Source organism: Salarias fasciatus, chromosome 12, assembly GCF_902148845.1.
Source record: "Salarias fasciatus chromosome 12, fSalaFa1.1, whole genome shotgun sequence".
Taxonomy (NCBI): Eukaryota; Metazoa; Chordata; class Actinopteri; order Blenniiformes; family Blenniidae; genus Salarias; species Salarias fasciatus.
This window is the reverse complement of record NC_043756.1, coordinates 30,478,036-30,493,831: the sequence shown is the minus strand read 5'-3', so window position 1 is coordinate 30,493,831 and position 15,796 is coordinate 30,478,036. Positions and strand designations below refer to the sequence as shown.

The following is a 15,796-nucleotide window of genomic DNA, read 5'->3' as shown; positions in this document are numbered from 1 at the left end:
TCCTGACATTTCCATCTCCTGACAGATCAACACTGGTGATGGTTTAAAGTTCTCTTCCATCTTATTTTGCATTATACCAGAACCATTTTTACATCTTGTTTTTCCAACATGTTCAGCTGTAAAGATTTCATCAAATCAATTGTTTTCACCCTCTGTACTTACTGAACTTTCACTGAGTTTCCACTATTTTATGGAACATTGACAGAAACATCTTCCCCGAGGCTTTCTTCACAAGTCGAGCCCTGATTTTACGGACTGATAATTGGTTGCAATTTTAAAACCAGTTTAACAAATATTTCTACCCTTTTCACAACCCACTAACTAACCCCACAACTACTCAAACTGCAGCCTGTTTAACCTGCATACGCAGTTTCACATTTAGTAAATCATTTTTACTTTCATTCTTACAAAATTATCTATATTTAATTATAGTTATACTACTGCAATCCAAATTCTTTTAGTCAGTTTACAGATCAGCTGATGAAAGCTGGTTTACAAAAGACGCAACTGTTACGTTTTAATCAGTCTGACCTGAAAAGTTATATACGCGTGTTGTCTCAGACCATCTTGAATGAGCTTCATCTCAGAAGAGATGGTGGGATTTCTATCAGCTTCATATAAGGTTTAATTATTGCACGACACACCTTTGACTGCTATTTGTTACTCGCATGGCGGAGTATGTTCAGTGACTTCTGAAAGAGCCTAAAGCATCATACCTGGTGTTACAGCAGTGTTGTCGACAGCATTGTGTAATATGATAATGACTGTGTAATCAATAATGATGAACTGAAGACAAGAATTGTATTTTTTTTATTTAGAGTCTTTATTTTTTCCATATCAAACATAGTATTTACTTTTGATTTGTTATACTAGTCAAAAATCAACATATTCACATTTTAAATGTACAAAATGGATTGATAAAAAAAGTAGACAGACCCAAAGCCTCACCGTGCACATAACTTTTCTACTGTGAAAGTCGTGTAAACAGAACCAGAGACAAGGAGAAAAAGAAAGCGATATAAAGTTAGCATGTGACGAACACATCAGCATATCCATGAAAGAGTTATCCCGGCGGCCACTTCATCTGTCGTCCTCCCAGCACGTGGACGTGAAGGTGGAACACTGACTGAGCACCGTGCTTCCCGTCGTTGATCACTGTGAATTCAGCATGCAGATCAATGACCACACGCTATATTCACATTAGGACTGTTTGATCAACAGCAGTATTAATCACTTGGCGTCCTTACCCACTCTATATCCTTCATCTAGAGATTCTTGCTTTGCCACATTTTTGGCAACAACCAGCAAGTGTCCCAGGAGCTGAAGGGAGTGAAGACAAGAGTTTCACTGAACGAGTGCACAAAGGTCAGCGAGGCAGTCAGCTTCTTCAGAGGGAGTTATGTATTCCTTAACCTCAAAGTCCAGTAAACTGAGACTGTTTTGTCATTGTTTATTCAGACACACGGGAAGGTCTAACAGCCGCTGTATGTGACCTGAGCGAATCTACGGGTTATTATGAGTCAATGCACCTGCTCCAGACTGAGAACTTTATTGTCATTTATACGCAGTATAAAGAAAGAAATTTCATTGCACGGCTCAAGCATAAAAACAGCAGCAACACTGTAACAACAACCAAATAAAATGAAGTAGAATAAATTATAAAAAACAGGGAAATCACAATGGTGTTATTCAAAAGTATCGTCGGTAACAGCAGTGATAAAGAGTCATTCCTGCAGTCACTGGAATGAGCGATGCTGCTGCTGTTGTTTATTTTCCATTAAGCAGTCGGATAGCCTGAGGGAAAAAATCTGTTGAAGAACCTGGAGGTCCTGAACCGAAAGCTCCTGAACCTCTCCCCATGGGAAGCAGGGTAAACGGTCCTTGGCGGGGCTGTGAGGCATCATGGGTAACGATTCTGGCTCGATCTGCTGCAGCACAAACTGTAAGCTGGCTGCCTTCCCTCCATGGACTCATCTGTTCTGGATTATCAGGACTGCTTGTTCTCTGTCGTTCAAGATCTTAAAGATTAAAAAGGTTCAACTTGCTCCATTCTCAAGAGTGACGTCTGAAATACATCTATTTGGTCAATCTGTGGCTAAATGCAATACTTCAAATATTTTATCACTGGTTTGACTACAATCTTACCATATAGACAGTTTTAAAGACAGGTAAGAAATATATTTTCTCCTATAGAATTATTTATTTATGTTTCTACAAACTCCCCCTGACAGCACGGCTCTGACCCTGGTGCTGCTTTCCGATCTTTCATAGCAGCATCACTGATGTCTGAGCCCAGGTCTCGTCCCAGTGCTGTGTTGTTGCCGCTACTTAGAAAGTTTTACAGTTTATTTGGAGGTTTGGATTAGAGCCTCTTGCAGACCAGATTTGGACCACAGGCCTTATGTTTGACACCTGCCATCGAACAAAGTTGGTCATGTGTGGGAGTAGAATTTCAGTGAAGGTGTTTGTGAGACAGAGTCTCATGGCGATGGTCCTCTGACCCCCGGAGCTCCGACACATGGGCTGGAGCAAACGTATCGATCGTCTGTGCCAAGGTGTGTCTGGGCCAAAAGACTGGCGACGTTTGGCTCAGTTCAGCGACACTGGAAGCAGTTGAGCGCTTCAGTTGATCATGTGAATCGCTTGGCGGGATCGAGTGTGCTTCGTGACAGGACAGGTCATCCCTGTAGTGTCATTCAGTTTAATTATTTTTAGAAAAGTAGGTTGGTTTTGATGCTGTTAGTTGCTTTGAGACAGTTCACGTCCACAGAGGCGTTATAGATTCCATTAAGGGACAGATCTTGTGCCTGTATGAAGTGAAACTGAATCCTTATCAGAATGTGAATCATTCAATTTGAATCTGAATTGACTAGGCCGAATAATCGCTTTTAAAATCTGATTATAAATGATTCAACTTGCAATTTCCTTCAATTCACTGAATTTGATGAAAGACTAGGAGCCTACCTCGGTATCATCATCCTTGGCCTCGCTGATCCTGGGAATGGGGACTCTTGGTATAACCAGGAAGTGAACAGGAGCCTGAGGACTGATATCTCTGAAAGCCAAACACTTAAAAAAACACAGGGTATGTTCATCATTGTCAGAAACACTAAGAATGTGTCAATTTATCACAGATCAAATCAGAAGCTTTGAAGTTCACCTTGTCGTCTTCATAAATAATGTCAGCAGGGATGCTTTTATCGATGACTTTGGAGAAGATGGTGGGGGCCAGGGAGCCGTACCTCCTGCTGGCTTCCTCCGCCAGCCTCACCTCGTCACTTTTGGTGCACAGAGGTCTCTGTGGGACACACACACACACACACACACACACACCACACACACACACACACACACACACACACACACACACACACACACACACACACACACACACACACACACGTGAGCGCGAAGAGCTCAGAGCTGCACGATACACGTTCACACAAACGCATCAAAAGCAGACCTCCTGGTGGTGGTGGTGGGGGTGCCCGGCAGGTCTCCCACAGCCACCGCCAGCAGGACTGTCGCAGCGCTCCGCAGCAGCGGCGAGCGACAGGTCGAGGTTCATTAGCACAACAGCAGCAAAGAGGACTGTCAGAGCAGCTACCTCTGCGCCGCAGACACGGTGCGAACGGCCGAACGGAGCCAACCTGCTCCCGACAGCCTGGATCCGTAAACCCCGACGTAGATACATAGCGAACCTACGAGCTAAAGTCACTTTATTTCTGTTTGGGGGTCAAGCAGTCACGTGGGCCTCCGTACAGCGCCATGTATATATGATGCCTTCAAGTACCCTCTGTGAATTTCTTTGCGTCGACTTTCCACCACACTGTTTTCACATCAGTGAGCTACACTCGAGGCTATCCCGGTCATTTCTCTTGCTATAATGCATTATTTTGATGCACAGCACCGCATATTTGGGTTATTTTCAATTTTTTCCGGATGTCGTTGTGCTGCTTTCAAATTTACGACGGATCGTAGCGGTACCGGAAAGGCAGCATTTTATGTGAGCGATAGTGAATGTTCATCAGTGTTTTCATTTGTATGTATATATTTATATGAATTTCAAAAAATATAATAAATAATAATAATAATAAATAATACTGTAATTTTAGTCACTTGTTTTTTGGACGTTTTTCTTGACTGTAAAAGTGTCGCATTCTTGGGCATGTTGTGGCCGATACCTGTAGGGGGCGCTGTGAGGAGAGACTGCAGTTCATTGAAGCGGAAGTACAAGTCGAGGTCGTCGGAGAAACATGGCGGCCCGCATAAGGCTGTCCTTGCTGGTTCCAAAAAACTCATCTCTACTAGGAATCCAAAGGCGTGTTCACACCGAAACCGCCGCCAAGGAGCCCGCCTACCCCCCCATAGTCGCCTCTCTCACGGCGAAAAGCAAGTCGGCCCGGCTGCGGCAGGTCGAGGAGCAGGTGAAGAAGATCCGCGCCTCGCCCCTGGAGGAGAAGCTGTCCCTCATCACTCGCATCCAGCGCAAGAAGTTTGTGGTGTATCCCCAAACCTTCGCCCGGAACGCGGACAGATGGTACCAGCACTTCACCAAGACCGCATACATCCCGGGACTACCCGAGAAATTCACCGCGGCGGCGGCGGACGGACCGGACGCTCCGGCCGGGACTCGAGCTGCTGTGCCGGGCATAGAGGATGAGGCGTTTGCGGAAATCCGCTCGTTGGTGCAGCGTGTGATCCTGCAGGAGCACTGGCACGTAAAGAGACGCAGACCTTTCCTGTACAGACACCAGCAGCAGACCGTCGGACCTTTTCTCAGAAACCTGGTGAAGGAACTGACCCTCCGTGTGGCCCTGCACAACCCGCCGCTGCTCCACTCTAGTCTGGGTACGAACATCCCAGTTTTCACCAAGAGCAGTTCAACAAGTTACTTCTAAATAGCAGTAATTTCACGAACTAAAAGGCACTTTGTGGTGACACCAGTGAGTTCTGTACGAGTGATCTAGGAAAGTGTTAAATTATAAGAACAAGGGAATAAAAATATTAACTCATAACTCATTGGTTCCACCAATAAATCTAGCTGCTGCATTTCGATCTATATTCACATAATCTATGTTTGGCAATGTGGGAGTGTCTTGAATCAGTACTAAGTGCTTTGACCTGCCCCTCTGGGCATTGATGTAACATTAGACATTATACTTCGTGAAACATCTTGAATACAGATGATACATTATCTGTTCTGTGACATCTATAAGTACAGTAATAAGGAATTAAGAGTGAGAGTACTCTAATGATGTTTAAAACTCGCATCACATCTGCAGAAGGGCTGGTTCATGATTCGGGATGTTTTTATATTGCCAAGTTGTTGGAATATTATCTGTAGATGTATAAGATCAATCAGTGAATCCACCAGTTCTAAATAAGGTTTATATGAAGATGAAACACAAAGTGAAATCCTTCCTTTGTTCCTTTGTCAGATTTCAGTCCTGCGGTGAACTTTTATTGGAGGAGAGGTCAGAGAATCATCCCAAAGGGTCACCGGAGAGGTCACCTGGAGCCGACCAGGTTCCAGATCGACGACCGACCGCTCTGCCAGATCAGGATAACCGAGCGACTGCCTCAGGTAGAAATCCCTCTCTGGTCACACCATGGGTGATTTTCACAACAGCTGCTGCACAATAGTTGGAGGTTTGGATGTAAAGCAGAAACGTTTAGGATCCTGCATGGAAAGAATCTGCAAGTACAGCGTGGATAATACTAGAGAATGCCAATATATGGGCCTGTTGTGAGAGCAGACGTACTGTGAGTCATCTCTTCATCTAAAAAGACAAACAGCACCACAGACATGTTTTCTCTGTAGCTTCAACAAAAACCTTTGCTGAGCTGAATTTTAAGTTCTTCCTATTTTGACCACTAGATGGCAGCTTTTGTTTGTCATCTTCTGTTTATTAGTTATTTTTATGTTGTTTGCAATGTTTGTTTTTTTCCCTTTAGTTAACTCTGTGCCTTTAACTTCTGGCAGTTTGCTCCGCTGGAGTCTTCATATGAAGCCGAGGTGCCAGAGGTCAACTTAAGACCCGACCTGATGCCCTTGTTCAGACGACAGTATGACAACCACATTTTTACAGGTAAAACAAGAAGAGACTTTTCATCTATCGCCCTTCTGTCTCACGTCACCTTGATCAGCCTTAAAGCTGCTGTAGGCAGGATTTTGCCAGTCAATGCTAATTTTTCTGTGTTTTCTTTGGATTAAATGTTAGAGTATCCATTGATAATCCTTTAGGAGTGTAGCATAACTGCACTACCACGAGGGCGCAGTGTTTCCATCTGTCTCTGTTCTGAGCTGAAAAGGAATCTCAACAGCTCCAGGTATCTTTGACCAATCAGAAGAGCCTGAGGCTCTAACCGCAATTGGTCGAGGGGCGTTCGTCGCACGTTCTTGTGGGAGGGGCTTAACTTGCATAAGGGCGTGATGTCAGAGAAAACAGGACAGGATTGGCTGTGCTGGGTTTCAAATGGCCATCTTAGATGGGTCAAATCACCATCTTGCTTAGGTAAACCTGGCAGAGATGCGGAATCCTGCCTACAGCACCTTTAATAACCAGCATGTTTGGTATCTTCTGGATGTCACTGGCTCAGTCAGCATGTTGTTGATGTGGACCAAGTTTGGAATAAATATAGGAGTGTGTGCACGTTTTTCTCACAGAATCTGACCATGCATACTGTCACAAGACAGAGGAGCTAATCCCAGCACCCTGCTATCCTAAGATTAAAATTTAAGGAGTATTGAAGATGGATAGATGATACAAATTGGTTTTCACTTCAACCTCATTTTACTGTAGTGGATTAAAAGTTATTTTGAGACAGTTCATGTGCATTTTCCCTCCTTTAGCACTTTGTGTTTTTTGATATTAACACTGTGTAGTTGGCTGAAAGAATTGGTACATTTATTTTGGTAACAGATCTATGACTCTGAGTTTTTCTGTAGAGGTTGGATGTTCTGAGTGAATGGTGTCATGTTCCCCCATGGTAGTAAACTACAAACTGACCTCCTGTTTAGGGACATATGAGAACATGTATGACCGGATCTTAGCATTTTCAAGAGCAGCCAACTCACAGCAGTTTTAACAAAGGAAATCCTCGGTGGATTGTTGGAGCCCAAACAATTACTGACCATGTTTAACTGTAATTATTTTTTTTCCATTAAATTTCAGTTTTAATCACGAGGCTTTTTATCTGCATGTTCTTAGCTGAACAGTATTGTTTGGGATGAGATACTGTATATGTTTATTAATTCACAGCAGCAGTGTATTCCTTCAGGTTCTTTGATGAGTGAAGCACATGTTGTAGGAAACCACAGTATCGTCTGGTTGACAGGTGCGAAGCTGCCAGACCCGGCGTGCTACGGCCACACTCAGTTCCACCTGGTGCCTGATCAGTTCCACAGAGACCGCATGGCTCGGCTGCAGCAGTCTGACCAGGTGGAGGTCTTCCTGCGAGCCAACGGGCTCGCCAGCCTCTTCGCCTGGACCGGGGCTCAGGCCATGTACCAGGGTGAGTCCCTATTCAACAGGCTCGTGTTTAAAATGTACATGTTCTGGTTTTATAGCCTTTAGGAAGCTGAAATGATCAAGTTCCTGATGTGAAAGTCTTTGAAGCAGACAGAAGAACTGGCTGGTGGTCACGTTCCCGTCTCTCCTTCACAGGTTTCTGGAACCACGAGGATGTGGACCGGCCTTTCGTATCCCAGGCCGTGATCACAGACGGTCACTTCTTCTCCTTCTTCTGCTACCAGCTCAACACCGTGGCGCTCTCCGTGGAGACGGACGCCAACAACCCCAGGAAGAACCTGCTGTGGGGGTCCGAGTCGCTGCGACTGTATGAGCGGGTTGAGGATGGGGAGGTGGTGGGCCTGAACGACCACGTCCTCGCACTGCTGGTTCACTTCCTCATGAACCGGCCGTAGAGGCACGCAGCGAGTGAATGTTTCATCAGGAGGCGAAAAGAGGGAAACTTCCACCAGGAAATTAAACGAAAAAACACTTACACACATTTATAAACAGTGCAGAGCTCTGATCGATCAGAAAGCAACGTGTGAGTAATCACTGCAGACTTAGTGCACATCAGTCATTGTGAAGGAGCGTTCTCCCGCCCACAGCAGCTGCAGCCTGGGCCGAACGATCAGAACCGAAGCTGCTGCAGTGAAACGCCACGTCAGTGCAGCAGACGTGCTGAACAGTGTTGTGAATGTGACCTTGATGTCTTTCATGGGCCGCAAGTTATTTTGCAGGATGTATTTATGAAGAATAAAATTGCTCATTTCAAACCCACAGCTCTTCCTCACATTAATGAAAACATGTTAGATTTATGAGTTTTTAGCTCGGCATTACTGCAACATGGTTGGAAGTCATGAAGTCTCAAATATTCACTCTCAGTAGAAAATGTTCTCACCTCAAGGTAATCCCACCATACTTGAAATATGAAATATGAAAAAGCCTTCATGGTCTGTCTTTGACCATGTTCTCTTTGACTGTTTAACTTGTGTAAATATTACAGATGTTTCCATCTTTTTGCATTAAACTGCAGTAATTTTATGGCAAATTCTCTGTGGAACACTAGTTTTGGTGTTAAATTATCTGTAAGCATAACGTACTCAGAATGTTTGAATCCAGGTCAAGAGATATGAAGAAAGAAGACTCAGAATCGCCGCCTAACTTGTGGGAAGAGAAAGCTCATCCAGTGTGTGGATACAGAACACAGCGATGGGTGACGGTTAATGTCAGTTACTGAATGGAGGACACTCTGCCTCATGTCACCACTGAGAGGATGGATGCACAGACAGGAGGTTATGACTACAACATTTAGGATGGACAAGATGTTTGCAAGCATAAAGCTGGCCTCAAGAGTAGGATATGATTTTATTCAAAAAACACTGACTTAAAGCTTGGATTCATCTCACAAGCAAAGGAGACTCCATCTATAATAAAATTCTTATGTACAGCCGTAGAAATTCCTCAAACTCGACAACCTGGAGAAGTGATCATGTGTGATTTAGATTTAGCATAAAAACTGTTTTCAAGTCACTTAAGTTTGACTGAACCACATTAAAAGCTTCCTGGATCTTTCTGAACCCACTGCGCAGGGTGTGCTGCATGAGCAGCAGAGACAGCTGATCAGTTGTGATTAATTATTTATTTTTTTAATCGAATGACAGCACAAAAATATATATGTGAAGCTCGTGTTTATTGTGGAGTATTGTAGATTATATCTCTATTATTCCGTTTAGAGTAATTGTGCAGTGAAAAGCTTTCAAGCAATGCTTGCTTATGGAAGTTAGAATTTTTTTTCGATAATATAAGTCCAAACTGTAACAACCAATCGTAGGAAAAAAAACAATTATGAATACAGTTCTACATTGCATCTCTTGTTTAAACCAATGCGTTTCATTTTTTTCAATAACAATTAAACAGCCACATGGTGTCTACACTGCCACCTGCTGAACAAGAGTGCAATTACATAAATAATTGTTTTTTTTCTTTCTTCTGTGGAAGGTTTACGCATAGTATGCCTATGGATGTCAATCCCTTTTGTTTTATGATTAATTTTTTTAAAAAAAATGTAAAAATCTACATTTTGAGCCTGGTAATAGGTCTTCTGGGTAATAATGTCTCAAATATTGACTCCTGTTCGATTAAAGGTTCAATGCTGAACGCTTTCCTCTTTGGTGCCATCTGCTGGTCAGGAGGATGAATAGCAGCTTCAATGAGCTGCTCCGTCATGGTTGACCCACCGAGTTGACAGTTTCTGTTAAAAATCATGTGTCTAACAGGCCAGGCCATCATTATGGTGATATGAACATGTTTTGTTTTGATTGAAAAAAAATCTTCTATTTGTTTGATTATTTAATAATTTTGATGAATAAAGTTCCCTTGTTTGAACATCAGACATGGCGTGGTCTCCCTTTGCTTGAGACTTCTTGATATTTGTAACGTTACAAAATTAGATAAAATGTATGACAAAATCTTATGACAAGTTGGGAATATACTTGTCTTGTGAGGTCTGCCTCTCAGTGCTCATGTGATTAACCAAACAGTGGACAGCTACACTTATATAGAAGCATGTTTATAGTGTCTTCTGTAGCGGAGCCAGAGTGGGGGCAAGGGGGCGGGCGCCCCAGGGCCCACAAGGTCATAGGGCCCCGTTTCATGTGATGTGTTCACATTTACATTTATAAATAAATTATTATAATAAAATATGCAGTGTGTGCGAGAACGTATACGCATATGAGTGTGGGCTCCAATTTGCCAATTCTTACATTTTGAATGTACATGAATGCATCAGAGCTGTAAGCCAGCGCTGATTGGCTGTGCGGCATTAAGCATTAAACAGTATGCTAAACACTATACTAGCCGCTGGCGGTACTACCCAAAACCGGAGCCATTGGTGAGTCAGTGAAACCTTCAAAAATATTATCTTTATCAAAATGCTGTGGTCTTAAACACCTGCCTGTTTGAATGTGCCTTGTGTTGCTCTCAACTATGAGACCGCCGAGTCTATTTTTTTTTCTAATATACGTGAATTCCAAAAGATAAAGATAGCTGTGTCTGTATCTATCTGAATAGATTGTGTAATTTTAGACCAACTGTGTTCATTTTATATTTAAGATGTATCAAAGATGGTACAGATTTAGCCAGTGAGTTTTTATTTGAGATTTCAGCACCATGGACAGCGGAAGCTCCCAGATTGACAGCTGTCAATCTGTGTGTGTGCGCGGGCGTATGTGTATTTGTTCTTCAGAACAAGTTTGTGAACTGGTTTGTGACTTTATTCTGCTTTCTGAGGCATAGAGGTTTGCTTGGCTCAATAAAAGTGAGCATTAGTGTGTTGTTTGATGGTAGCATGAGGGATTGTTTGAATGGTAAAATTACTGTCATATAAGGGCCCATCGAGAATGCTCCGCCCCCTCTGTACTGAGACTCACGCTCCGCCTCTGAGTGTCTTTCTTACATATATCTGACATGGACATGGGCAGGTTCTTGATGTTTTCATATTATAGTGTGAATAAGCGTTCCTTCAGATCAATGTTAATAAAACAAAGGAGATCTTTATATATATATATTTTTTTTACATGTTGTGTCAGGATGCTTTTCAATTTTACAAAACTTTAGATCTTACGCCTTAAAGGGGCTGTATCATGCTTTTTTAGCTCGTCCAAACCCTAACAATGGCATTGACATGGTAATAGTTTATTTTTGGCGCTAAGGAAAAGTCATTTTGTGTGAAATAAAGATTTTATGGGGCTAATTCTGAAACCCGGAAGAGAAAACGCTCTTTTTCACTGAAAATCCCGCCTCTCCCCCTGTGGACTTTGACTGACAGCTACTTCAACCAATCAGCGCTTCAAAACAAACACGCTGGCTAGCTTTAGCTCTTTAGCTCTAGCTTCTCTACACGCAAAAACGTCTTTTCCTGTGAGAAAACTCACCAAGCGCAGACCCTTCAGACCCTTCAGACTCTTCAGACTCTTGCTCTTGCTTGACTGTTGCTTTCAGACGATGGTCAAAGTTTATCCTCGAACTCGGAGTTAGAAAAAGCAGCAACGCTGATTGCCGAGGGCCTGCGGGAGGGAGGGGGGCTCAGGGAGCCATCTTCTCCGTGTGACGTGAACGTGGGAAACGGAGCGTTTTCACGGTGCGGGAGGGGCTGCCTCTCTGAGCAGCACAAACACCAGGAAAGCTCAAAAACGCTGGCACAAAGGAAAAAAACGGTTTGGGGGTGTTTTTGGTGAGTACATAACTATATAACAAGGTTAAAACATACAAAAAGTGAATTTTGCACGATACAGCCCCTTTAAAAGGATTCCAACCAGAGACGGCACTACCACTTTGTGAAATAACCTTAGACTGTTGTCATGTGAGTAAATGAAGAAATGGAGATTTATTTTACTGTTCTCTTCCTGATTAAAGAACCATTTCAAATTTGTATATGTGCTATTTGCTCTAATTACATTAATTTTAATGGCAAGTTATTTTTTATCTTTAGCGACCCAATTATCTCTATGCAGACATCTTTTACGTTAATCTTAGTTTTCTCCTTCATCTCACTCTGCTCTCCTCTTGGCCCTTTCCATCTTGTCCTCCGTGCTCTTTCTGATTGTCATAAACCACTCCTGTCATCGCTCTCATATCCTCTTGTTTTCTCGATTCTGTGACAGACACTGTATGGAAAACACCTTGTGTCTATGTTTTAATCGATTCTTTCAAATAAACCTTGAAGAAATGGATGACATGCAATGACGAATGTAATCAGTTTAAAGACATTCTCAACACAAGTTTTCAATCATTGTATGTCAGCAGTCATGTGTTGCATAGAAGCAAAACGTTTTTTTGCATCTGTGACACAGAAAAAGAATGAAAAGCTAAATTATGAATCAGTTTTTTTAACTGAAAAAGAAACTCTGAACTCATTGAATTCAGGTCAACATTTTATTAACAGTTGATGAAACTTCTATTTTTTTCACAAAAAACTCCACGTGTTCTCATGACTGACAATGTACAACAACTTTTTATAACATTTAACAATACAGCTTCTCATCTGTGTGAGCTCTCATGTGGAACAACAGCGAATACTTTGTCCACATTTAACAAGGATATGGCTTCTCACGAATGAGTTTTCATGTGGACCAACAAATGACACCGTTTACTGAAGCTTTTTCCACGTTTCACAAGAACGCGGCTTCTCACCTGTGTGAGATCTCATGTGGAACAAGAGATTAGACTGTTGAATGAAACTTTTTCCACATGTTTCACAAGGAAAGGGCTTCTCACCTGTGTGAATTCTCATGTGGCAAAACAAAGTATACTTTTTACTGAAACTTTTTCCACATGTTTCACAAGGAAAGGGCTTCTCACCTGTGTGAGTTCTCATGTGGACTGACAAAGCAGACTGTTGACTGAAACTTTTTCCACATGTTTCGCAAGCATATGGCTTCTCACCTGTGTGAGTTCTCATGTGGCAAAACAAAGTATACTTTTTACTGAAACTTTTTCCACATGTTTCACAAGGAAAGGGCTTCTCACCTGTGTGAGTTCTCATGTGGACTGACAAAGCAGACTGTTGACTGAAACTTTTTCCACATGTTTCGCAAGCATATGGCTTCTCACCTGTGTGAGTTCTCATGTGGATCAAGAAATGGGACTGATAAATGAAACTTTTTCCACATGTTTCACAAGTTTTGTTCTTATCAGTGTCTTTCCTTGCCTTCTGACAGGATTTCCGTTTTTTACGGACAATTTCACCACAAGTTTCCTCACAAAGAAGCTTTTCACATTCAGTTTGCGTCTCTGAAGCAGGAAAGTCAATCCTTTTTTTCTCAAGGTGGACTTCGGAGTCCTGCGAGAGGAGCTGTTCAGTGTCTGCTCCTTCTTCTGGTTCACTCGGGTCAATTTGCTCCTTAATAGAAGGAAACTTAAAGGTGTCAGTTTCAAACTTCACTTCAGGCTGCGCTCCCATCTTGCTGGTGCCGAGATCCTTGTGCTCCTCAATATCTGGAGGTTCTGGTTCTGCATGGTTCCCTGGAGACTGCAGAAATCCTGGTTCTTCTTGTTCCTCTTTGATCTGTGGAGGTTCAGGTTCCTCCTGTTGTAGACAGTAGTTTGTCTCCTGTTCAAAGAGCTGCTCCTCCATACAGTGATGGTGCTGTAGCTCTGCAGGGACAAAAAAGTACAAGATAAAAGAGAAGTCACATAGGTGGAAGTGTAGGAGCCAATTACCACGGGATGTATAAAACGGAAGTAATCACGGCCTGGCAGGTGTTGCTGCCCGTGAGAGAAAACACCGTTTTGACCGCTGTCGCTGCTGCCTCGCCATCGCTGTGTGATCTGTGTCCTGCTGTGGAGTTTGTGAAAACAAGGAAATAAATGGACATATTTCAAAGACGCAAACGATCGCTTCAGCCACGTTATTCATGCAATTCAAGTGCCAGCGTGTCAGCCGAAAACTCTGGGTAGAAGCCGTAGGGGCTTCAAGCGTAGGCTTAGCCCCTACAGGAAGCGAAGCAGCGAAACTGAAAACTTTCATTCAGATTTAACAAATAATTACGATGAACTTTTTCTAGGTGGTGTATTCACTCGCTTTCTCTCATGTTCACACAACATTCTGTTAACTGTTTACCACACTACACTGTGCCTTTGCTCTGATTCCACTTCAACACCAGAGGGGGGGCTGTATGGTTTACAGTGAGTGTATTTGGAGTTACCAGCCTTCTGAATAAAGGTGACTAAAATATAAATTTTTTTTAACAGACACCAATCCCATGGCCATTCTCATTCCCATACCTATTCTGTGTAATTTCACTTTGGGATTCCAGATGCTTTCCAGCACTCTGTGCTGGTGAAGAACGTCCTCCTGGTACTGGATGATTGGTACCTCAAGCAAGGTAAAGATTTCCCCGGCAGCAGCAGCAGCGAGTATGCAGGTGGTCGAGTCTCTTAAAGAATTATGGGAATTGTGACTTCCACCATCTGTGGCAGACAGCTCAACAAGATCCTCCTCCTCTTTGATGTGTGGAGCTTCATGTTCCTCCTGCTGCAGACTCGCCTTCTGGTTGTTAATTTGTAGCTGTGGATTCTCTGGAGAAGACGAAACAAAGTCACTGATGTGATGGATGTGAATGTTTTACAGTGATGGATGGATGAGACAAGACAGGCCACATGTAACACAGAAACATGTAAAAACAAAAAGGTCTGCTCATTTCTATAAAACTGGCAGTACCTGTATGGTTTAAACAATCAATAAGAAAGCTGTCTGGATGCTATGTTATAGAGATGGATTTATGGCTCTTTGAAAGGAGCCAGATCTCAAGGAATCGTTTCTTATAGTCATTCAAAAGATTCGGCTTGTTCGGCTTGCTTCTTTTACAAAAGATTTGTCACAAGGTACAAGTCAAATTTTTATAAATAACTAAAACCACCAAAAAATGCGGGGATATTATATAAAATGGCTTAAAAAAATACAAATGTTTAGAATTTCTAAAAGAAAAAAACACATGTAAAAATAATTTAAAAAAAGGGTAAAATTATTAAAACTGCTAAAATTTCAAAATTGTCTCCAAAAAATGCTTGAAAAGAGAAATGAAACTGTTAATCAGGTACAAAATAGGTCAGAATGCTATTTAATTTAATGCAACCTCTTGGGAACTGCAGTTTACAACCTTAAATACATCATAAGATCTTGCATTTTTATACCGTATGTGCATCAAAACTACTATGTAGGTTAAATGTGCTTTGGGGCTCCAGATCAACTTGATTTGGGCGGAAAGTCATTAAAAAATGGCTCTTTTGGCCATAAAATGTTGCAGAGAGTGTTGTCAGATTCATGCATTAATCCTGACCCCGAAGCCCTGGGGTATTCCTCTTCCCTCCTACAAATTACACAAGTTGTTAGATGTGGAAGTGAAATCGAGAGGCCTTGTCTCTACTCTCAACGCCTTCATTCTAGAAACCTCTTGTGGCCCTCTGGCTGTTCACTAAGTGTGGACCAGAGACCTTGGTACTCCCAGTGATGAAATAAATTGGTCTAATGTATGGGACAACCTAGACAAAACATCCAAAAACCTCAACCATAAACTCATACACAGAATGTACCTTACACAAAGGAAACGCTACTACATGAAGCTTGTACACTCTCCCATTTGTGACCTGTGTTCTCCATATCAAGTTGGATCATTCTTAAACATGTTCTGGGAGTGACTGATGTGGCATCCTTTTGAAAGGCAATCTCTTTTATATTGTCAGATCTGCTGGTCATAAATATACCATGTTTTCCGAGGGAA

At 42.4% G+C, this 15,796-nt stretch overlaps 2 protein-coding genes across 3 annotated transcripts; one reads left to right on the top strand and one right to left on the bottom strand.

The window, feature by feature from the left end:
- Nucleotides 1-799: 799 nt before the first annotated feature.
- On the bottom strand, nucleotides 800-3,751 carry hint2 (histidine triad nucleotide binding protein 2). 2 transcript variants are annotated; one of them, XM_030105198.1, is made up of 5 exons: nucleotides 3,464-3,751; nucleotides 3,161-3,298; nucleotides 2,965-3,069; nucleotides 1,248-1,320; nucleotides 800-1,155 (listed from the first exon to the last, which is right to left on the bottom strand). In XM_030105198.1, the coding sequence occupies exons 1-5, from the start codon at nucleotides 3,692-3,694 to the stop codon at nucleotides 1,064-1,066; spliced, it is 639 nt and encodes a 212-aa protein (XP_029961058.1). In that variant the 5' UTR covers nucleotides 3,695-3,751; the 3' UTR covers nucleotides 800-1,063. The 2 variants fall into 2 exon arrangements, with proteins under 2 accessions (XP_029961058.1, XP_029961059.1); XM_030105199.1 differs by having other exon boundaries at nucleotides 3,608-3,751.
- Nucleotides 3,752-4,223: 472 nt separating this feature from the next.
- Nucleotides 4,224-8,645, top strand: mrps30 (mitochondrial ribosomal protein S30). Its single transcript, XM_030105196.1, has 5 exons — nucleotides 4,224-4,851; nucleotides 5,442-5,587; nucleotides 5,987-6,092; nucleotides 7,342-7,518; nucleotides 7,671-8,645. The coding sequence occupies exons 1-5, from the start codon at nucleotides 4,257-4,259 to the stop codon at nucleotides 7,928-7,930; spliced, it is 1,284 nt and encodes a 427-aa protein (XP_029961056.1). The 5' UTR covers nucleotides 4,224-4,256; the 3' UTR covers nucleotides 7,931-8,645.
- Nucleotides 8,646-15,796: the final 7,151 nt, after the last annotated feature.

Coding starts and splice junctions, on each gene's coding strand:
- mrps30 (XM_030105196.1), top strand. CDS start 4,257: ATGGCGGCCCGCATAAGGCTGTCCTTGCTGGTTCCAAAAAACTCATCT. Junction 4,852..5,441: donor GCTGCTCCACTCTAGTCTGG/GTACGAACATCC, acceptor TTCCTTTGTCAG/ATTTCAGTCCTGCGGTGAAC. Junction 7,519..7,670: donor GGCTCAGGCCATGTACCAGG/GTGAGTCCCTAT, acceptor TCTCCTTCACAG/GTTTCTGGAACCACGAGGAT.
- hint2 (XM_030105198.1), bottom strand. CDS start 3,694: ATGTATCTACGTCGGGGTTTACGGATCCAGGCTGTCGGGAGCAGGTTG. Junction 3,299..3,463: donor CCCACCACCACCACCAGGAG/GTCTGCTTTTGA, acceptor TGTGTCCCACAG/AGACCTCTGTGCACCAAAAG. Junction 1,156..1,247: donor AGATGAAGGATATAGAGTGG/GTAAGGACGCCA, acceptor CTGAATTCACAG/TGATCAACGACGGGAAGCAC.